This window comes from Pleurodeles waltl, chromosome 9, assembly GCF_031143425.1.
Source record: "Pleurodeles waltl isolate 20211129_DDA chromosome 9, aPleWal1.hap1.20221129, whole genome shotgun sequence".
NCBI lineage: Eukaryota > Metazoa > Chordata > Amphibia > Caudata > Salamandridae > Pleurodeles > Pleurodeles waltl.
Genome location: NC_090448.1, coordinates 40,018,699 through 40,043,236, shown reverse-complemented (window position 1 = coordinate 40,043,236; position 24,538 = coordinate 40,018,699). Strand labels below are relative to the sequence as shown.

At 45.0% G+C, this 24,538-nt stretch overlaps 1 protein-coding gene across 1 annotated transcript in view; it reads right to left on the bottom strand.

Annotated features, from left to right (window-relative positions):
• The window catches only part of COL7A1 (collagen type VII alpha 1 chain), a 618,941-nt gene that overhangs the window by 458,647 nt on the left and 135,756 nt on the right, over positions 1-24,538 (bottom strand). Inside the window, exons 4-5 of the mRNA XM_069207404.1 lie at positions 15,969-16,128; positions 10,223-10,316 (exon numbers count right to left, since the gene is read on the bottom strand). Coding sequence (XP_069063505.1) covers positions 10,223-10,316; positions 15,969-16,128 — 254 coding nt within the window. The remainder of the gene's footprint in view (positions 1-10,222; positions 10,317-15,968; positions 16,129-24,538) is intronic.

The window sequence follows — 24,538 nt, the reverse complement described above, 5'->3', positions numbered from 1 at the left end:
GAAGAAAATCTCTTTCATCAAGATGTTTGTTTGGTGGTGTAGGAAGAAATGCTGGTGGTGTTCTCATAAAGTGCGAATCAAGTGACACACCCATTAATTCAAAGTTTTTTACTGCCATTTTAAAAGGAAGATCCCAAATGGTGTTTCTTAGGACAGGAGAAGAAGCTGCAGGAGTTTGAGATTGCTTACGCCTGACCTCTCCCACTACACTGCCTATAGGACATGTCCTGCTTTTGTCATTAAGTTTGCATTTGTTGCTCGCCTAAGCCTCTTTCCTTTCTGTATTGGCGATTAAATCTCCTGGTAGGCCAAGCTAAGCTTACAGCTCTGTGTTTTACTCTGTCTAACCCTCCTTGGAGCTATCAGCTCTCTCGGCAAGTCACCTCAATCCAAGCAGGGGTGTGTGGAAAAGATTGGCCTGGGCATCTCCTGAGAAACAAGTCATCCTCTTCCATGAATGCCACTTAATAACAGAATCCATATCAACTTGCATAGCATGCTTAGCATCAACCCCTCTTTGCCTCAAATCAGAAAATGATGTGATCATACCTCATGGAAGGTGGCTAGTAACTCCACATGCCATTCCCACAATACATTCAAATAATATGCTAGCTTTATTAGCCTTAGGTGCCGCACTACAGAAGCGAGAATTGACCTGGTCAGATGATCTAAATGTTTAGATTCTATCTGGTGATATCAATGGAACAGCAAATCTCTGTGTTGCAGCTCAGTATATCTGCACCAACATCTCTGGAGTGGGAAAGAAGCTGATATATGGGGGATCCAAAGGAGTTGGTTAGTCATTTCTCAAAAGTTCTAAGAAACCAGAGGTGTAGAATGAAACGTTTCCCAAACGGAGACACCTAGTCTATCAGGTCTTCATTAAATTAAACCAAACCTCCACTGGCTTGTTTCCAAGACAAACTCTCTGTGAATAATGACTTTTTTGCCTCAGTTATATGGATCAGAATGGAAAAGGGTCAGCAGCTTTGCGGATTACACTTGAAAACTTACCACGGTCCACTGTGTAAACCCTATCTACCACCGGCAAGTCTTCTTGAAAAGCATTCAATGCACTCAAGTGCTGAAGATCTGGTAATAATAGAGAGTTCCTATCCAAAGGAGGAAGAAGATTTTCTCCTTCACACTCATCAGCCTGTGTGCGAGTAATTGCATGAGGCATTTGGACAAATCCTGAATCTGATCAAAATCTCTCTACACCTTGCAAAGGATGCATTTCAGTAACATGGCAAATGGCAGGAAATACAATCAGTTGAAAAAAATGAGCACTTTTAGTTTAGCTGCCTACAAAATGCCTACAGTCCTAAGTGATGATGATGGAGCTGATGGCAGCATCTCTAACAATGTTACATTCAGCACTTTTGTCACCTTAAAGTTGTCAGAAGTTTTGAGGACAGTGATCAAAGAACATTCTAAGGGAGCGGCGCCACAAACTGTTTCATGATGGATCCATAATTACATAAGAGCAATAACCAAAGCCGACAACACTGTTACGGATTCGACCGGAGTCAAAGTCACGATGGTCTTACCAGCCATTACCGTGGCTCAGCAAAGATAGCATACATCACTTCCTTGTTTGCCTCACTATCACATTTCTTTGAATGGAAGGGTATGGGAGCATTGGGTATGCTTCAAAAAGAATTAAATCTGTTTTTGGAACACTTTTGTTTCTTACCATATCTCGAAGGAGAATTTTAAAGCTTCTTCTTATGTTTTAATGGTGATGAGACAGAGGCCGCCATGAAGGTTTGGTTTGAGACTTGCTTCTCAGCCTTGGTTGAGAGCTAAGCTTCGGTGGGGAGTCATCAACCACACTTTTAAAGATGCTATCAATAATGTAGCCTCTCTGACTTTTCCTTTCGGGTTAATCAAAAGGCAGAGGCCAAGTGATCTTGCTTTCTATTGAGGACCCAAGCAAAGCATCACCCCTGGTGCAACTCCGAGACCGGTCTGGGGTAAGTAGAACAGGGTTTAAAACTGGCTGACTTCTAAGGAGACATCTCTTCAAAATATTAAAAATACTGGCAAAACATGGAAAACTTTGGGTAAAAAAATCCAACAAAAGCTCTGGATCTTGCACCTATGAAGATATAGAAAAAAGGAACCGACTTTAGCAAAATCCATGCGCTGTACATGGTTTGTGCACGTCGCCTCCGGCAGCATCTGCCGACGCCAGTCATAATATAGACGGACATCATGTTGCCCAAATGACGAGGAATGGCCTTGAAATGTTCCTGATCCAGTCTATTGCCTGGCGCACAGGGTTCATTAAGGAATCTGTGGGAGCAAGTATCCACTGGAAACCTATTTTCAGAAAAGGAATTATAGTAGAATGGTACACAAGCAGGAGTCTGAAAAAGTGAAGCATTAGATTCTGGGATATGATTACCCAGCATGGGTTTCACTGCAGATTGTCCTCTCCCCCTTGAAGTGACGCTAGTTTCAAGGTCATGTGACTGCTGCATCCATCCGATCCAACATGTCTTCCCACAATTCCCACCTGGATGATTCCCTCCAAGGCTGGGATGAATCAGGAATGCACTGCATCTAGCAGAGGTGTGCCCACCATAGCAGGCCTAACTACATTCAAAACATCTTGGCACAAGTAGGCAAACTTGTGCCAACTTACTAATATCAGACTACAAGACGCTTTGTCGAATGTGGTGGTATTCATCACATTTTAAGCTGAGCGGAAGAGGGCAGTGGAGATGAAGAGGGAACCACATTAACCTCAAATGCATTTCCTGGGTTTAGTCTTGAATTCTCAATCTTTAGCATTTCCCTTAACTTTCACCCATAAAGTTAGGGCTTTGTATATTTCCATTTTGCTCTCTGATTATGGAATGTTCTGAGGATGCTACTAAACAGTTACTGGTACTGAGAACACCATTTCAAGCGAGTTATTGGGATTTTATTGGCATGTTCTCCCTTGAATATCCACTTTGCGATTCTCTAATAGCAATTTTTAAGAAATCGCTATTTCTGATTGGCAAAATGGCATGTATCATATTTGCGATTGGCATGTATCATATTTGCGATTCGGTAATAGCGATTTTTAAAAAATCGCAAATGCTATTACCGAATCGCAAATATCGATTTTGAGCCCATTCGTATCTATGGGCCTGTAGGCCCATATTTGCGATTTTTTTGCATTTCCCAAATTGCGAATTCCTAACTGGAATTCTCAATTTAGGAAATGCAAAACCCCAAGGTGCTGGGGGCCTAAGGCCCCCTCTGCTGCACCCCAAAAAAAAATCAGGACATGTAAGGTGCACACATGCAAAGGGACAAGTGTGTGTTACATGTCAATTCAAAAAATGCATTTTTAATGAATTTTTCAAATTTGCACATGGTTACCACCAAGTTCTCCTTGGTGGTAATTGCGATTCCTTAATGCCTAATTCGCATTATGGAAAAGCTTGATACATGTGCATAAGAAATCGCAAATAAGGATTCCTTATTTGTGGTTTCTTATTTAGAGAATCACAATTTTAAGGAATCACTATTTTAGTGATTCCTTCAAATTGCACAGCGAATGCCTTTCATACATAATGGCATTTTTACATTCGAAAACGGCCGATCGCACCGTTCGAGAATGCAAAAACGCTTGATACATCTGGCCCATGGTGCTATTTTCTTGCTTGCGCCACACAAAATAGCACCAGTAATTCCCTCTGATCATATCACAAACATTTTGCACCAGAGCAGAAAAGAGAAAATAGATTGTGGAACAATTGGCAAAAACGTATTACACACATTTGTTTATAAATCATTGTTTGTGTTTATTAGAAATCTCAACAACCAAAACGTTTATGGACAACTCCTGAAAAACGAACTGATTTTGGTCTGTTTTGCTACTTATGTAATAAATATGGATTTCACCTCAAACTTAGTTACATAATTTACTATTGAAAAGTGGAAAATGTATTTCATCTGTTTATTGTAAGAACTCAGCAAAATAGCATGAAATGTGCTTGTTTGTGTTTGCCCCGGTGCAAACACTGTTTGTCCACTTTCCTTTTACACAAGAGGCAAAAAATGCTTTTTTTCTCCAGCGCAAGGTTTCTGTGATGCGGGCTGCAGAATAAAATCCTACCAGCGGGCTGGCGCAAGGTTAATAAATTTTGTACTTCACAAAATTGCAAAATTTGTAAACTTATCAGTTTGCCTGCAGCACGGGAGACGGAAGGTGAGGTGAGGCTGCACCCCTAGGTCACCACCTAGTGGGAGCTCCAACTTACTGCAAAGAACTTGAGACAAAGGGGCAGATGTATCGAAGATCCGTTTTGCATTTCTTAAATAGCGAATTTTAAGAAATCCCTATTTAAGAAATGCAAAATGGGATGCATGAAATTTGCGATTCGGTAATAGCGATTTTTTTTTAAATTCGCAATCGCTATTACCGAATCGCAATTCGAGAATGTGACTCCATTGTTCCCTATGGGCCTGTGGGCCCATAGGTGCGAATGGTTTTGCATTTCCAATTTGCCAATTCCAGTTAGGAATTCACAAATTAGTTAATGCAAACCCCAGAGTGCTGGGGGCCTAAGGCCCCCTCTGATGCACCCCAAAAAAATATTTACGGACATGTGAAGCACACACATGCCCTAGGGGCATGTGTGCGCTACATGTCATTTAAAAAAATGTGTACATGCTTACCAACAAACTTGAGTTTGTGGCATTTGCATTTCCTAAATGCCCAATTCGCATTTAGGAAATGATTGATGCATGTGCTTTGGAAATCGCAAATAGGAATTTCCTATTTGTGATTTCCTATTTAGAAAATCACAATTTGCGATTCCCTAAATGGGGTCGCAATTTTAAGGAATCGTTATTTTTGCGATTCCTTAAATTTGCACTGCAAATACCTTTCATACATTGTGAAAGGCATTTTTGCATTTGCAACCGGCCGACTTTTGCGATTCGCACCATTTGTGAATGCAAGAAAGCTTGATACATCTGGCCCAAAATTCTAAGCTGAAAACCTTTGCGTCATTCCTGTAGGCAACATTCTCTCACGTGGCCACTTTGAATAAATGTATGTAATAATGTGTATGTAGTGGGACTACGGGAAGAATTCTCATACTCTGGATAGCTGTCATGCTAGGGGAATCGCTTCCATACCAAAAACCACATCATGCCTACAGTAAGGTATCAGCCCATGCCCCAGAGACCCCCAATGCGTGACACCACGAGATCCCCCCCCCCCCGAGGTGTGCTGGGGCGTGGACAAGCACAGCAGATTGGTGGCTCCTTTCCAGACAGGCAGATGGAGACTGTCGTGTTGGGAATACACAGGAAAACACAGTAACAGAAAGATTACAAAATATGGCATTTATATTAAAATATTGAAAGCACGCATCAGTTCAGTGAAGAACAAGCCAGATGTGTTTAGATGACTGGGACCTCCGTTCCTCCTACACCCCCTGGTGTGCAGCAGGCGAGTGCGCGAGACAATAGTAGACGAAGCTGGACTAAATGTGTGAAGTGTCCCAGAATCACATGTGCGGATGTGGGCACACTCTGCGTGAACCCTCTCTGCGCCCGGGGAGGGTATCTGGGCACGCCTAGAATCGGGCTGGGAGTGAACTGGGAACATTTGTCCAAAACCATTTTTTCAAAATTTTGCACGCATTTTCAGTGAGTTTTGAGAAATGTCTCATGAGAATTTTTTAGTGAGTTTTGTGTAAGTTTACACATTTCCAACCATTCTCCACTGCTGTACTTCAGTTGCACTTATGAAGAGGTGCAGAACAGGGAAAAATAGGGGTGGGGTGAAACTGAAACTTTACCTGTAAAGTTGGGCAATTTTAGTCTCCACAAAGATGGGAAAATGTTTCTGACTTCATCAGAGGTGAAGGCTCAGTTCACTTAACCATTCCCTGCAGCCAGATGTCCCTTCCGAGGTGGACAGGACTTCAGGCTACAAGGAACCCTTTCTTCACCATTAGTCCTCTAAGCCGTAAGTTTCACCAGGGGAGGTGCAATAGCACCGCTCACCAGCTGTGTGGTCACTTTCCAACTGTGGATAGTAAAGCGCTGGGACTTCGTGCAACAGGGAATGCAACAGCTACCTGGGTAAAGGGTCGTCAGTGTCAGCAAGAACATTTGCACTAGTGCACAGGGCTCGCTGTTTAGGTCGAGTGCACAAGCGGTTTGACCTGTTGTTAGTATTGTGGGCTTTTAACCACGCCCACCGCACGCCCATCACTATCACTCGTTCGTGGGTCTGCCTTTCAAAAATCCTTTATCATCATTGGTAAATGCTTTACGTTTGTCCCTCCTTGGGGCGGTTTTGTTTCCGCCTGGCAGACTGCCCCTCTTACATTGATAATTGCATGATGGTCGATACGTTTGACTGCAAGCGAACTTCTTTTTCTTTTTGTGTTTCTCCTTCGCGCTCATGCTCATGGCGGCCATGGCGCTTTGAATTGGCTTGCTAATGTGAACTGATTTCCTTTTCCTTTTCAATTTATGTGGAAAGAAAAGTCCAGTTAGGAATTTATAACGCTAATAGCTCTAACTCAAGCAAATGCGAGGCCCATTGCATTGCAAATGCTTGTTTATTTTTCACAGTGCTGATGGCTTGGACAGCAAGAGGACAGCTTAATCATGGACTGCTAAGAATGAACCAGTAGTGGCAAGCTAGCATTTATTCCACATACTTTATGAAGAATTTGGGGTAGAGAGGACTAGTACAATCAACTGGCTTCAAAGCTGTAAAGACTGTCATCCAAATGAGCAGGGCCCAGAGGGAAGTATCTAAACGGTTTCAATAGGTCAAACAACTATTTTGGAAAGTTTTAGAAGAATAGTATCAATTTATGATAAAAATGTCCTTATTGGTTACGGTTAATTAAAACCAATACAATTTTCCAACGATAAAAAACATGTGACACTGCACATAGAAAAAAAACATGTAAAATAAAACAGCACAAATACTGCATCCAGAGAAAAACACATACATTAAAACAGCACAAAGAACTAAGACAGTGGTTCCAATGTCATGTCACTTTAACACAACAAGCCAAAGTGCCGGTGCAGACGAGAGCCTAATAAGTGGGGGTGCAAAACGTATAACAACTAATTATTAATCAAAACAGTCATCATCATAATTGCACCACCCACGATCGGTAACGTGAAGGAGACGCACACAAACTATGCAAAAAACAACATTGCTTCAAAAAAAGAGAAAAAAGATCCCAAAGTGTTAGTGCAAACTATGAGGCAACAGATTGGTCTTTAAAAGGGCATCCTGAGGGCAAGAGGAGGGAGGTTGGTGCTGCTTGGCGGGTACCGAAAGAGGATGCTGAGCCCCTTGTAAGGGCACATGCTGTAAACCAGGCGTCTCCAACGCATAGCTTGTGAGCTACTGGTGGCTCTCCATTTGCTCGTGAGTAGCTCTCTTGTGTGCAGACCAACCTAGTAAATCAAAAGGGTCTGCTCGGTTTAATCTACAAATGCATTGACATTTGAAAAGTGTGTATTTAGGACAAAATTGTGTGTTTTTTTCAGAATTCATAACCTGATGTTTGGAGAAAAATGGTAAGTTTTCAAAACATATTTGATATATTTAAAGCTGACAATTGAGCGATAAATCATGAGTCACTGGAGAGATTACTGATATTTTTTCCTTGGTCCCAGCTATGGCTGTCTTGCCTTAACCATGTAGAGGCAGTTCAAATTGATAAAGCCTTTTTTCACATTACTGATGACCACCCTGCCTGATCCACTGAGATGATCACTCCTGGTAATGTTTCATAGGGTGGCCACTAATGTAATTTTGTTTGACGTGACTTCTATTTCCTCATTAAAATATTTGTGGCTCAGTTTATTTTTCATTGAACATAAGTAGCTCCTATTACAAAAAAGGTTGGCAACCCCTGCTGTAAACAGTACAGTAGGCCAAGATGATTACTCCGATGCCATATCATTTTGACATAAAAGATCGAAGAGTTAGTGCAAGGGGAAACCTGATAAACGCAATGGAAACATCATCACATTACACAGAAGGTACAGTTGGTCTGAGATACTTAATACAAAGACCATTTAGTGCAATTACAAGGGCAGACCACACTGATCAACAGATGGAAGCATAAGCCTAACTAGTGCTGGTACAGAAAATGTGGTAGCAGTTTGTTCATAAAAACAGTCATCACAAAGGTTACGTCACACACGTATCACTGGCACATATTCAAAATGCACACACTGTCTTAAACCAGCATTACTTCCAAAAAAGAGTAACTCACAAAGTTCTGGAGCAGAAAATGTGCAGCAAATTAGGCATTAATAAGATGACCTGTAGACAATGGGAGTTGGGCTAAGCCTACAGGGGGTGTATCGGGAGTGGAAACAGACTCCCCCCCGTAGGACCGTTGGTCCATTAAGCCTGTGGAGTGAAGGAGAGACAAATTTGGCCAGCAGGATGTTCAAGGAAGTGATATCTGGGTTAAGAGAAGTGGTAATTGCCTCCCGACACGTAAGACTCCCTATTTGTTCGGCTCTTGCTGTAGCCTAATTCTACGCTGATCCAACAAGGCTGGACAGAGGCACACGATATGCTCGAGAGATTCTTCACACTGGCCACAGCCCCCGCAGGATGTATCCTCCATGGGTCGGCACCAGCTGGCGAGGTGCTTCAAAAACAGCCTCTCTCCCAGCCCAAGGGCCATAAATATTACCTTCAAGTGACTGGAATATGTAGAGGCCAGATAAGGCGAGGGGAGATGCTGGCTGGTTTGTGTTGATAACTGCCCAAGCGTGCTTACTCTTGGCTAAGATGACTCTCTCAGAGTGGTATGACCAGAGGCGGGCACTTTTTTTGATACCCACTTTAAATGCTGATTGATTCTTAGCCCAAAGTTCGTTCACATTCAAAAGGTGCTGACAGTCCAGGAGGAACCGACAGTGCGTTTGGCTTGAACCGCTGGAACTAATTTCAGACCATCGTTCATAACAACGATGTACCATGGCACACCAAAAAGTTCATAAGGTTCAGTTCTTCATATATTTATACAGAAACATATAAAACTGTAATGTAGTCCATCAAAGAAGATTTTAATTTGTTCGTTTTTGTATGTCTCTGATAAGAACACCAGCTACTCCATATGAGAAATAACCCCTTCAAATGAGAATACAGCTGACACGTGTTTCGTCAATAAGACTTTCTCAAGGCCAAGTTTATAATCTTCTGAACCCCGTCAATGTATTTCTGTGTAGGTTTCATATATCTTCAGGACATATTATAATGCCAGATAGATAACAAATGTAATGCATATAGTATGCTGTGAAAACGCCGACCTTGATAAGTCGTGAACGTCCGTTATTAGAACTTATTCCAAGAAATTACTAATTTCAGACCATAACAATGTCTCCAAACAGACAGTCCTGGCCCCCGCAGTTTATGACACAGACTGAGATAAGCACCAGCACCGACTGCCCGCTGATCAGGAAGATCCAATTCCAGCCTGATCTGAGCAGCAGGTGAACACTTTGGAAGCTGGAGGACACATTTATATATCCTTGTAATGTGTTTGTTTAAAAGGCTTCTGTCCTAGCCCAATAAATTTTCGCTGCCGTAAGTCAATAAAGGGGAAAATTTAGCCCTCATGATTTCCAACAGGAGTGGAAGACTGGAGCCCAATAGTGATTAAGATAGTTTTGAGAAAGTCACCTGGAGGGTCAAGGCCTTTTTTTTTACTTCCTTCCTCTTCCTTGTAAAGGTGCCCCTAGCATCAATATGTACCCCCAAGTACTTGTAGGATTGTTCCACCTCAATCTTGTTACCATTGTAGAGGTTGTGGTGCATCTTGTGTATGTGATGTGGTAGCATGCTACTGGGAATGTTTGTGAATTCCAAAAGTTCTACATTTACATTGGTTTGTAGAAGTACACGTACAGGTGCAAATGTACAACATCTGTAAATCAGATGCTTATGACTTTAAACTCTTTTTAATAAGACCACTTGGGTGTTAACCTAGCAATGTATACTGTTAGATGAGCCAGGAAATAGGCAAAGACCAGAAGGGCTCTGATACTTCTTCTATTGTCAATCTCAGGTATTTATGTACATATGGTCCTAATGTGGTATGGACCCACTGGAGGGAGTGATAATGAGTGACCATGGGAAGTATTACTTCACCCAGTGCTTTTTGTGAGCACTGCAAGATCTGCCTCCCCCAGCAATGTGACAGCAACTTACCCACTGCAAATACTTTAATTCCTTGGCTCTTGAGTTTCTGTGCTGGCTGGTCCACGTCGTCCTGCGACTTCCCGTCTGTTATCAAAATAGCAACCTAGGAAGGGGCAAGTGAAATAGCGTCAGTGGACATGTCAGCTAGTAAAGACATCCTTCTAGGCCTGCACTGTGCTCACATGGACATAGGTACTGACCTGCACAGAGAAAGAGTGGAATGGACTCTCTAGATATCCAGATAGAACTTTTAACTCACCACATCTATCAGCGTCACCATGGCAGAAAAGCCTCAAGAAACAAGAAGGTAGTAATGCAACTGCAGTGTTCAATCAATCCGTCATTTTTAGTGCCAAACATGGCAATTAATACCACTACATCCTGAAGGGATATTGTCAATAAGACACTGAAACATGGGATCATACCAAATGTTTTCTGTCATAATTCCTGTGTGAGTGCTCCCATTTCACCTAAAGCATATGGGAAGTGAAATAACAATTTCTTAGGGCTATTTGTACGCAGTGCCATTACAGTAAGTGACATCACACAGTCTATTAAGCTCAAAGATGCATTGCATGTTTATGGTCCGGCTTGTAAATCTATTAAAGTGTCTTAGATAACTAAAAAAAGTAAGGTGTTTTTCTTTGATAGCAGCACAGATGAGAGTTGGACAGCAATTAACTCGGATGTTTAGGTCTGGCTTGAAAGGTCTACTGTCACCTGACCTTTTAACCTTAACCAATACTATTCTACAGTTTTCTGCTTCCACATAAATACATATCCATTCCCATGCTATATACTTGTAATGTGTCACATTACTATACAACATTCCTTTAAAGCCAGATCTATTGGCATTATCAATGCTTGTTTCAAACCAGAGGCTGCATTATATTATTAAACAGCGAGTGCTTACATAACCAAACACCCAGCCAAAGGTAGAATGTCTTTTAAGAGATCATTAGTCTGACTGGTTAAACTGCAGGGGCTCTGGCCCTGTCCAGATGTCTCTGCAGCAGACAATGTTAGCACAAACACTCTGCACAAGGTTCATAGAGAGGTATGGAACATTACTGACCAGAAAAGGGAGCAGGGGAAGCAGAGGGAGACCCCAGAACATTGACATAGTGAGCAACAGACAGAAGATTGTAATACTTGTCGTTGTCATAATTTTTTCATACACTAGGCCAGGCGACTGCTAGGGCCAATCCTTTCAGCACCCTATGGTGGGCTCCTCTTCTTAACACTGACTTCTCTGTGTTGCATGTTGTAGTTTGGAGCCACTCAGGTACGGGGTGAGTTCCTCCATTCTCCCTCATACTGTAATCAGCTCCCAATCTTCACCCAGCACACCTACACTAACATGCCATGCATCATTACATTCTCACAGCATCCACACTCAACATTCCGTGCATTATCACATTCTCACAGCAGCCACACTCAACATTCCAAGCATCATCACATTGGCACAGCATCCACACTCTGCAATCCATGTATCACCACATTCTCACATCATCCACACTCTGCAATCTATGTATCGCCACATTCTCACATCATCCACACTCAACGTTTCATGCATCATCACATTCGCACAGCATCCAGAGTCAATATTCCATACATCATCACATTGCCACAGCATTCACACTCAGCATTCCATGCATCATCCATTCTCACGTCATCCACACTCAACATTCCAGGCATCATCACATTCTCACAGCAACCACACTCAACATTCCATGCATCGTCACATTGGCACAGCATCCACACTAATATTCCATGCATCGTCACATTGGCACAGCATCCACACTAACATTCCATGCTTCATCACATTCGCACATCAATCACGCTCAACGTACCATACATCATCACATTCTCACACCATCCACATTCAAAGTTCCATGCATCATCACATTCTCACATCATCCACACTAAGCATTCAATGCATCATCACACTGGCGCAGCATGCACAGCATGCATTCCATGCATCACCACATTCTCACACCATCCACACTCAAAGTTCCATGCATCACCACATTCTCAAACCATCCACACTCAAAGTTCCATGCATCATCACATTCTCACATCATCCACACTAAGCATTCCATGCATCATCACATTCTCACATCATCCACACTAAGCATTCCATGCATTATCACATTGGCACAGCATCCACAGTCAGCATTCCATGCATCATCACATTCTCACACCATCCACACTCAACGTTCCATGCATCATTGCATTCTCACATCATCCACACTCAACATTCCATGCATCATCACACGCTCACAGCATCCACACTGAACGATCCATGCATCATCGCATTCTCACATCATCCGTACTCAACGTTCCATGCATCATCACATTCTCACAGCATCCAGAGTCAACATTCCATACATCATCACATTCTCACAGCGTCCACACCCATCATCCTGCAGTCTGCCCACTCAGCCCATGCATAGACAGACACAACAAGTCACTACATAATCCCCTTTCCCAACACTCAGGACACACACGACTGGCCACAACATTACATCATCATGTTTCTTTCTATGCACATGCAACAGTAACTCAGCAACAGTAACTCGGCCACAAGGCAAACTCACACACTCTCTCCATCTTCCACAAGCAACGCACATATGTGCACAAGGACAATGCAAGCTATGACTCTGCGGCTCAGGTCTATAAGTGGGGTTCAGGTCCTTTAACAACTGGCATAGCCCTTAACAGGAGGCTATAAGGCTATATTAATTAATCTTCTCGACCTATGGAATGGTGATTGTCAAAATGATTACATCTGTGGAAAATCTACATATTTTTAATACCAAATGAGTTTTTTGGGATTTGATAGTCTTCTTGAAACACCAGCCAGGTTTGACTGCAGGGTAGGCTTAGGAATCCAGCCATAATTCTGTGAGCCTTTGGCCTTTAAAAATTGAGACTATCCATAGCATGTAGTTCAAACCATGTCACTTGCAGGCAACTAACACCTGGACACTTTCAGACTAATCAGCATCTCCTTTAAGGCACTTCTTTTGATTTGTGTTACATATAATAAAATAAATTTGGATCTGGGATGGTAAATGCATTTTGGGGGCAGGACATTGGATTTGTAATTAAACATATACGTCCAGGATAAGCTGTTCGACTTGATTCATTCCTGACTCCTTCATCCAAACATTTCACGTTCTGACACTTTTTATTGGCTGGTAAAATACATTAAACAAAAATGCTGCAAATAGGGGTAGGCCTCAAAGTTGTGCAAAACTGGCGGATGATGCATCTTCTTCAGTATGCAAAGTTTTCCGAGTACTCCGACTTCATTCAACTTTGCTTTTCACAAAAAAAAAAAACAATGAAAGAAAATCAGTGAGTTCATTTTTCTGGAGTGGACAACTTCACAATTTTTGTGAGCTAACGTTTAGTTTCACTGACTTTAGTCTCTTTAGCTCATCGATTACACATCCTCCACGCCCTACAGTCTTCAGAGGGGCAAGGCGTTCTGCATGAACCCCTCCTGGGCAGGAAGAACTTGGCAGAACTCCACAAGTGATGAAACACAACACAGATTGCCTGATGACTCCCAGAGCCAGATGCAATGGGGCAGACTTCTCTGTTTTAACTCGTCCAAACGGGTGGCTGCGGGCAGATGAAGAGGGGATGCTTGTTCTGTTTGGGGACGGGGGGTCGTACACAGCTACGTGGTTCAATAGATGGCCAACTGGACAGGAGGCAGACAGTGTGTGTCGTGGTTCAGGTCAGGTGAAACGCAGCCTCTTCAAAGAACAAGACACTGCCCCAGGCAGACGAGGCAAGCCAACATTGCCAAGATTTGACGTAAACAAACAGAAACAGTCCTATTTTCAGAAAAAATAATAGCATGATCCAGTAGAGATCCCAGCTTCTCTGTCCGTTGATCCAAAAAGCTGTGGTCCTGGGCAAACTACTATACTTTTCTGTGATGTAAAATTTGTGAGAACCTCTAACCACACAAGCCTGTAGTGCTATTAAAAAACTAAATTCGAAGTTGTTATGGGAATATTTGCACCTCTGCTGGTGATGAACCCACCGAGCTGCAGTCTAGCAGGCAGAAAGGGCCCTATACTGAAAGATCACGCATTTATGGAGGGAGGACTTTAAGGTGCGACCCAGGAAACACTCTCATTTTAAAAAGTCCACTGGGGAGAGACACGTGTTGGAGCAGACAGCAGCCCTGAGAGAAGAGGGCAAGAACCCCGATGGGGGAAGGAACAAGCTTCAGAAACCACCCTGGTGCTCCGGACCGAAGGTGGGGAAGATGGACCCACATCACCTGAGGCGAGATAGAGCCATCTCTATTACACGAGCCCCTCTCCTCTGAGCCTTGCTGGGAGTGTGGGAATCAGTGAAAAGGGGATCCGTATGGAAGGGTACGTGATGACGTGGTAGCCATTTTGACTTTGTTTTGTAAATCTAATATTCAAAGATGGTGGACACCCATTTTGGATACGTAGATTTAAAAAAAAAAAGTCTGCAAAGGTGCATTTACAGAGAAGAGCAGCCTGGTATGAAATTGAAGCAACCAGAAAATCCCCCAAAATTAGAAAAAAATACATTAAAAAAATAAATGAGAGGAGGAGAGGAAGAAAGCAACAAAGTCCATGCACTTCAATGGATTGCTAAAATAAATGAAAAAAGTAGTTCCCTAAATGTAATCAGCGGATGGATCAAGTCATCTAATCAAAAGGGTGGTAAAGAAGCAATGCTAGGTGTGAGAGTGGAGCAGAGAAAAACAAGAAGAATAAAAGCCATGAAATAAGAAGCAAGCCAGAGAGATTGACAAGAATCCAAACTAGTGATAGTCAGTGGGCCGGCCCAAAACTTGCGGTAAAGTTTGGTGTTCTCCATAATAGTTCTGTCAACATGAAACCAATAACAGATGTACTATGAAGGCAAAACCTGCAACGAGACCCAGGGCCGGACAGAGAGCCAAAAGCAAGCCCTGGCAAATTTTCTCAGACTAGTCCCCTCACTGCATGGTCAGTCTCAGCAGCTCAGTTCGGCTGCGCGGGGGCTTGCATTTTCATTGCACTTGGCTGCTGGAATTACTGTGTCCCGTCGAAGCCTGTAGTGGAAATCGCCCCCTTCGGTGAAAATTGCCCCCCTTGCCACCAGCCCACTGGGGATATGGCCAATCCGGCCCTTAAGAGACCATTCTGGAGGAGATGGTCCTTAATAGAGTGGGCTTTGATTTTTTTCAGGTTACGGTAGACAGAATGTGTTAATGTTTAGGTAGAAACCGTATCTAAGGTAAGGGTGATGGCAAAATTCACAGCTTCATTAAGTTGAACAGTTATCGCCTTCGCAAAAAATTTGTCTTATGTGTGAAATTACCTGCACATTTTTCTTTGAGGGTGATTTTTCCTGCAAAGGTTTTTACTGTTTTTTTTCTGCAGTAAAACATACACTTAAAAAAAAAAAAAAAAAAAAATCAGGTTTCCAGAATTTGCAACACTGATTTCAAAAAGTTGGTGAAGTATAACTTTGCCAAGTTATCACATCCCTAAACTCCACCACAGGTTGATGAAGTGATTCACTCAGGATCACACACCTTGTTCCACCAGAGAAGCTATGATTGGAACTTGTGTCTTCTGGGCTCCACAGCCAAGAACATAGCGAACACACTACATGCACCACTTTCTTTTCAACATGTTTTGGCCTTAAATGGTACCTGTCAATGAAAAGCATTCAACTTTGTTGCCAAAAAAAATCAAATCATTACCTTTGGCACATCCCGTCGGATGGTGCCGGGCCCAAAGAAGTTATCAGCGGTGAACCTCAAGCCGGTCCCAGTTCGCGTGTTACCCCCTTTGTAGCTTATGTTACGGATGGCTTGCATCAGTTGCGTACCATTTCTGTATCGGGTGAATGTAAACTCTGTCCTGAAAAGTAAAGGCAGGTAAAGCAGCTGGTTATTACAGTCTCAGAAAATCTGGACAAAGTACAGATATAAGGCCCAGGACCCCAGGACCCTGCTCCACTACAGTCATATACGCCATTTAAGGATTTCGAACTCCTGGCAAAGATATTTCTGGAATGAAGTAGACCTATTTCATGGAGCACAGTACATGTGGCTGCTACAGTTTCTGGTCAGTTTAGGTTTTTTTACCCACTCAGATCTCTTCATGCAAAGATAGCCTACAGAATCCGCAGTCAGGGACATCTTCTTGTAAAGGGACGCATCGCCCACTGTCCAAGAGTGTCTTTGCAAAGGTTTTCTGGCCTATTCTGAAATTCTGCAAAGGGTATCACTGTCCCTCCAAAATTCAACTTCGATCACTCCCACATGGTGCGCAGTTCTTAACAGATAAGATAACTGTGGCCTCTTGCTATTTACATTGTTTATATGTCATGTCTTTTGTTTCTATTATTGGATGATGTATTTGACTCGGGGTATTGTCATTGGTCAAACACTGGTTCCATTTTAGAATGTTAAGATGCTTAGGTTTGAATGTAAGATAATCTGGAGGGATCTCCTGGGCCCTTGTGTATGTTGGAAGATGCTCCCTTTTTAACCTCCAATAAATCTTCTAATAATTATCTGGAACTAAGTCTTCTTCAACACTACAATATCTTTCAGATTCTGATCGAGTAATGTTTCCAAGAACAGAACTTTCCTTGGGAAGTAATAGACAGGTCTATGAGAGACAGCATTGAAAAGGCTGGCATTACACCGCAATGCCTTTACCACGCATCATTTACCATGCATATACCTTTACTACACATGCCTTTACAATGAATGCTAAGCATATATAAGGTAAGAGTCTCTCTCTCTCTCTTTATATATATGACCTACTGGTGGTCGCCAGTAGGCAGTTATAGTTAGGATCATGTTTCCATAGAAAAAGCGTCTTTAGACTTGCCTATATCTTTGGCGCCGTTTGAGGAATCTACACAAAAGTTTCCAAAGTGTTCCCGAGAATCTTGTTGTACATGGGACGCTTCAGGGTGATCCATCAAGCGGGGACCGAGAAAAAAAAGGGGGGGGTCTAAAAAGTGAGTTTCCAATTATAATTCCCTTAAGGGTTTTCAACACGACAACAGCCCGAACTGCTGGATGGAATGACACTAAATTTGGCAGAAAGGTAGCTTTTGGTCCAGGAAGAAGCCTTTTTGTTGTTTGGTGTAAATCCATTCAGTAGTGCAGCCATCTTCGGACTCCGCTTTAGCGGAGTCCCTGAAAAAAAGATGAAAAAAAGAAAAAGGGCCCTCCTGACCCCCTAGCTCTGGTGCTGGCATCTCCAAAGGACACAGCCAGGGCAAAAAAGCATTTTTTTAAAATGTTTCTCGAGAGTTGCAGCGGATCCGCAGATCTGGCAAACATTTAAAAAAACAAACGCAAGCTCCTGTGCTTGTTTTGGGAAAAGCCCCCGAGTGGGCCAGGTCCTGAAGGCATTGTGTTAGAACTGACAGCCTTAGGGTAGTCACCCTAACTTTTTGCCTGCCTCCCTCCACTTTGTGGACACTGTTTTTGCTGGTTTTTAGACTCAGCGCACTTTACCACTGCTAACCAGTGCTAAAGTGCATATGCTCTCTCCCTTAAAACATGGTAACCTTGAATCATACCTGATTGGACTATTAATTTACTTATAAGTCCCTAGTAAGGTGCACTTTATGTGCATAGGGCTGGTAAATTAAATGCTACTAGTGGGCCAGCAGCACTGGTTGTGCCACCCACTTAAGTAGCCCCTTTTCATTGTCTCAGGCCTGCCATTGCAAGGCCTGTGTGTGCAGTTTCACTGCCACCTCGACTTGGCATTTAAAAGTACTTGCCAAGCCTAGAACTCCCCTTTTTCTACATATAAGTCACCCTTAATGTGTGCCCTAGGTAACCCCTAGAGCAGGGTGCTGTGTAGGTAAAAGGCAGGACATGTACCTGTGTAGTTATATGTCCTGGTAGTGTAAAACTCCTAAATTCGTTTTTACACTACTGTGAGGCCTGCTCCCTTCATAGGCTAACATTGGGGCTGCCCTCATACACTGTTGAAGTGGCAGCTGCTGATCTGAAAGGATCAGGAAGGTCATATTTAGTATGGCCAGAATGGTAATATAAAATCCTGCTGACTGGTGAAGTCGGATTTAATATTACTATTCTAGAAATGCCACTTTTAGAAAGTGAGCATTTCTTTGCACTTAAATCCTTCTGTGCCTTACAATCCACGTCTGGCTGGGCTTGGTTGACAGCTCCTTGTGCATTCACTCAGACACACCCCAAACACAGGGTACTCAGCCTCACTTGCATACATCTGCATTTTGAATGGGTCTTCCTGGGCTGGGAGGGTGGAGGGCCTGCTCTCACACAAAGGACTGCCACACCCCCTACTGGGACCCTGGCAGACAGGATTGAACTGAAAGGGGACCTGGTGCACTTCTTAGCCACTCTTTGAAGTCTCCCCCACTTCAAAGGCACATTTGGGTATAAAACAGGGCCTCTGCCCTACCTCATCAGACACTTGCTGGAGAAGAAACCTGAACCAGAAACTACATCCTGCCAAGAAGAACTGCCTGGCTGCTCAAAGGACTCACCTGTCTGCTTTCTACAAAGGACTGCTGCCTTGCTGTTGGCCTGCTGCCTTGCTGAACTCTTGTCTGGCTGTGAAAGTGCTCTCCAAGGGCTTGGATAGAGCTTGCCTCCTGTTCCCTGAAGTCTCAGGACCAAAAAGACTTCTCTCTTTCACTTGGACGCTCCGCGCGCCGAAAATTTCGACGCACAGCTTGTTCCGCGGCGAGAAAAACGCCGCACACCGACGCTGATCGACGCAACGCTCTTGTGACGACCGAAAATCCGACGCACGGCTTCGCAAGGACAACGCCGCCCGACCTCTAGAGGAGAAATCGACGCAACGCCTGCCGTGAGATCGTAATTTCGACGCGCAGCCCCGCAGAACGACGCGCAGCCGGAAAACAAGCAGGAAAATCCACGCACAGACCCGGGACATCTGGTAATCCCCGCGATCCACGAAAAGAGACTGTCCGCGTGCCGGAAAACGACGCACGACTTCCCCGCGTGGAAAATAACGACGCAAGTCCGTGTGTGCTGGGGAGAAATCGACGCACACACACTTTTTCCACGCACCCCTTCTTTTGTGGCCCTCTGAGGAGATTTTTCCACTCCGAACCAGGTACTTGTGCTTGAAAGAGACTTTGTTTATATTCTAAAGACTTAAGACACTGTATATCACTTTCCAGTGATATCCCTACAATTTCCCATTGCAAACTTTATTCTTTTTGACCTACAATTATCCAGATAAATATTACATATTTTTCTAAACACTGTGTGGTGTATTTTTGTGGTGCTATATGGTGGTATTGTATGATTTATTGCACAAATACTTTACACATTGCCTTCTAAGTTAAGCTTGACTGCTCGTGCCAAGCTACCAGAGGGTAATCTTGGATTGTGTGTGACTTACCCTGACTAGAGTAAGGGCTTTTGCTTGGACAGGGGGTAACCTGACTGCCAACCAAAAACCCCATTTCTAACACATTGTATAAAAACAAGGATGTTGTGCATGATGCCCCCCTCCTGAGGCTCTTGGAGCCCTGGGGACCACCACCTCCCCTGGGCTAAATCATACTAATGGGGGGCTGTGTGGATCCCCTTCCCCGGCCCCGGGGACCACCACCTCCCTGTGGCCAAATTAGCAGTAATGGGAGGGCCTTGCGGACCCCCGTGCCCCAGGTACCACCACCTCTCCAGAGCCAAAATACGTTTTGAAAGTGGAAGGGGGGAGAAAATCTCCCCCTCCTGGGCCACATACGGCCCCAGAAACCACCACCTTCCCGGAGCTGGCCCTGAAAAGTAAAGGTCCCAGTCCTGGGTCCAATTATGACCCTGGGGCCTGCCGCCCCTAGAGCCGGCCTCTGCTCGTCCCGGGGCGCCCACCCCTGGGACATAGATATTTGCTCTGACTTGGCGGGAGCTTTGACAGCTCCCACCAAGTCAGATGAAAAATATTCCAGTTCCAGCGGGCGGGAGCTAAAGTGCTCCCGCCCGCTGGAAGCTGAGGTTTTGTCTGTTTCCCTGCCTGCAGAGATATGGGCAGGGACAAAGATGCAACAATTGCTCTCACACACAGGGAGCTACATGTTTAGCAACTCCCTGTGTGTGAGAGTAATGTCAGCTTCCGCAGGAGGCAGAGAGCCGGCTGAGACTGTAGGGGCATTCAGGCTCCCCCTGCGGTTCCACTGCACACTGGGTGCCGTGGAACCCAGGAGAGATGGCCGGCTCCTGGGGATGTGGCACCTGGGGTATCGCACAGCCTTCCTCCTCTATTTAGTGAAGGCCAGGCTCTCAGAAACAGGGACCCTGAGGCCGAGTTTGACCCGTGGAGTCCCCCCGCCTCTATTCAATTAAGGACGAGCCCCAAGGGATGAGGTACCCCGGGCTGAGACTGGCACGGGGAGGTGGGCTGTGTGCCCCCTACCCTACTGAATGACGGCCGGGCCGCGGGAGATGGGATCCCGAAAGCTAAAATCAGCCTGGGGAGGGGGGCCATGTGGCCTCCCTCCTCCATTTGTTTACAGGTGGGCCCTGGGGGATGGAGTCTCCCTCCCCTTTTAAATGGAGGCCGGGCCCTTGACACTCACGCACCCACTCACAGACCAACTTCGAAACTCACGTACCCACACACAGACACACTCAGAGACCCAGGCTCCCACTCAAACCCACACAGAGACTTGCGCACCCTCTCACAGACCCAGTCAGACACTCATGCAGTCACTGACAGACCCACTCAAAGACATATGCACTCACTCAGACCCACTTAGACACTCATGCTTCCACTCACAGACCAGTCAGACATTCAAGCACCCACTCACAGACCCACACAGACACTCACACACCCACTCACAGAGACACTGTCACACCCGCTCTCACACCCAGAGACACCCTCTCACACCTACTCTCACACCAGACAGCTCACACCCACTCTGACACTTACATAGACCCTCCCACACCCACTCTCACACCCAGACAGACACTCTTACCCACATACACCATCTCACACCTATTCTCACACCCAAAGAGATAGCCCCTGTGGCCAACCCCCGCCACACACACCCAAAGGCTGCGCATGGTGCTTGGTTGGGTGGTTATAGGGGATTGGCCACAGGACCTTCAGTCATGCATGGCGCACAGTTGGGTGGCTATAGTGGCTTGGCCGCAGGGCCCGGCCACAAGCCAGGCCCTGCGGCCAACTCCCACCCTGCAGCCAAAGGCCATGCACAGCAGTGGTTGGATTAACATATAGTAATTATAATTACTTTACGGTGAAAAAAAAAAATCACTTAAAAAAACTAAGATTACAGGGACGTTATAATTAGGTTCTGAATTTACTCAGACAAAACCATAGAAATTAATCAGTTATAGTTAGAGTTATTTCACATAGCTATAACTAGTGCCCTACGGTAACTATAACTCATGCCCTCGCCATGCACTGCTAATTACCCCAGATATTACAGCACCCGTGACAACTTCTATAATGTTATCAAAAATATAAATGAGGCATTAGCAGTCAAATTAATGAAGAAAAACTGTGCACGGCAGGGTGAGGACCGTGAGCAAGGCTATGGCCGAAACATGGTGAAGCTATGTTACTAGACTTGCCACGCGCACCCTGCATGTTGGTATCTGTGCTTTTCCTTGGCTTTAAGGAGATTTGGTACATTATTTTGGCTTCCCAGCACCCGGCACGGACCGCAGTGCAAGCGTCTCCCAATCTGGCGGGAACTATTTGTTGCTGATATATATGTGTGTATAGAATATTAGTGTCAGGGTGTTTTTAGATTTTAGGGGTGGCTAAGGGTATAGGGTGGTAAGGGTGTTTTTATGGGTTAGGAGTGATTAAGGGCCAGATGTAGCAAAGGTTTTTACCCATTCTGTGTCTATGGGAAAAAGTGTTTGTACATATGGCCCGCAGCCCTTATTAGGGTAAGGGTGTTTTTAGATTTTACGGGTGGCTAAGGGTATAGGGTGGTAAGGTTGTTTTTAGGGTTTAGGGGTAGGTGAGTGTATAAAGTGGTATGGGTGGGTGTTTTTATATTTTAGGGGTGGGCAAGGGTGTATGGTGGTAAGGGTTTTGGGGTGGAGAAGGGAAGGGTATGGGGTAGTAAGGGTGTTTTTAGGGTTGGGGTAATGGTGCATAGGGTGTTAACGGTGTTTTTAGGTTTTAGGGGTAAGTGAGTGTGTAGGGTGGCAAAGTTACAAAAAAGGGGGGTAGATGTCCTTTTGAAAAAGAAAATATTTATATTAATAATAATTAAAAAATGTGTGGGGGGTATGGCCGTCTCCTCACCATTTTAGAAAGTATTTTAATGTATAATAATTTTAAAAAGGCGAGGTTGGGGGGACTCCCCCAATAAAATGTTGCAGTAGCCACTCTGTAGTTATGTTAGGGGTACCAGAGATAGGAATTCCTTGGATTTTTCGCCATTAATAACTTTGTGCCCTTTTGATGAATCGCCATGAAACTTTCCAGACCTATTCTAAGCTAGTGCTATCCATGCCAAGCTGGAAAATGACAAAAGCCAAATCTCTCTGAAGAACTGTAATGACAACAAAACACACGTCAGGGGCTGCTTTTATTCACTTTGGGTTAGCTTGGATGGTATTTTACCAATCCAAAGATGTAATACTCTGCCTTGAATGGGGTGTTTGCCATTTTATAGCTTGGTGTGGATGGCACTAGCTAATTCTATGCTTAAAGACTTTGCTGTATAAATGGCAAAAGACTTTGGGGGTCATTCTAACATTGGCGGGCGGCGGAGGCCGCCCGCCAATGTTCCCCCTCCAAAATACTGCTCCGCGGTCGCAAGACCGCTGAGGGTATTTTGGGATTTGCCCTGGGCTGGCGGGCGGCCGCCCGCCAGCCCAGGGCAAATCAACCTTCCCACTAGGACGCCGGCTCAGAATTGAGCCGGCGGAGTGGGAAGGTGCGACGGGTGCTGTTGCACCCGTCGCGTATTTCAGTGTCTGCAAAGCAGACACTGAAATACTAAGTGGGGCCCTCTTACGGGGGCCCCTGCAGTGCCCATGCCATTGGCATGGGCACTGCAGGGGCCCCCAGGGGCCCCGCGGCACCCCCTACCGCCATCCTGTTCCTGGCGGGAGACCCGCCAGGAACAGGATGGCAGTAGGGGGTGTCAGAATCCGATTCCCCCGAGCAGCGGAAAGTCGGCGGGAGACCGCCGACTTTCCGTTTCTGACCGCGGCTGAACCGCCGCTGTAAAGAAATGGCTCCCTGTTGCAGTTACCCCCCCACTTTTTGCCTGATACTGATGCTGACTTGACTGAGAAGTGTGCTGGGACCCTGCTAACCAGGCCCCAGCACCAGTGTTCCTTCACCTAAAATGTACCATTGTATCCACAATTGGCACACCCTGGCATTCAGATAAGTCCCTTGTAACTGGTACTTCTAGTACCAAGGGCCCTGATGCCAAGGAAGGTCTCTAAGGGCTGCAGCATGTCTTATGCCACCCTAGAGACCCCTCACTCAGCACAGACACACTGCTTACAAGCCTGTGTGTGCTAGTGAGAACAAAATGAGTAAGTCGACATGGCACTCCCCTCAGGGTGCCATGCCAGCCTCTCACTGCCTATGCAGTATAGGTAAGACACCCCTCTAGCAGACCTTACAGCCCTAAGGCAGGGTGCACTATACCATAGGTGAGGGTACCAGTGCATGAGCATGGTACCCCTACAGTGTCTAAACCAAACCTTAGACATTGTAAGTGCAGGGTAGCCATAAGAGTATATGGTCTGGGAGTCTGTCAAACACGAACTCCACAGCACCATAATGGCTACACTGAAAACTGGGAAGTTTGGTATCAAACTTCTCAGCACAATAAATGCACACTGATGCCAGTGTACATTTTATTGTAAAATACACCACAGAGGGCACCTTAGAGGTGCCCCCTGAAACTTAACCGACTGTCTGTGTAGGCTGACTAGTTCCAGCAGCCTGCCACACTAGAGACATGTTGCTGGCCCCATGGGGAGAGTGCCTTTGTCACTCTGAGGCCAGTAACAAAGCCTGCACTGGGTGGAGATGCTAACACCTCCCCCAGGCAGGAGCTGTGACACCTGGCGGTGAGCCTCAAAGGCTCACCCCTTTGTCACAGCCCAGCAGGGCACTCCAGCTTAGTGGAGTTGCCCGCCCCCTCCGGCCACGGCCCCCACTTTTGGCGGCAAGGCTGGAGGGAACAAAGAAAGAAACAAGGAGGAGTCACTGGCCAGTCAGGACAGCCCCTAAGGTGTCCTGAGCTGAAGTGACTCTAACTTTTAGAAATCCT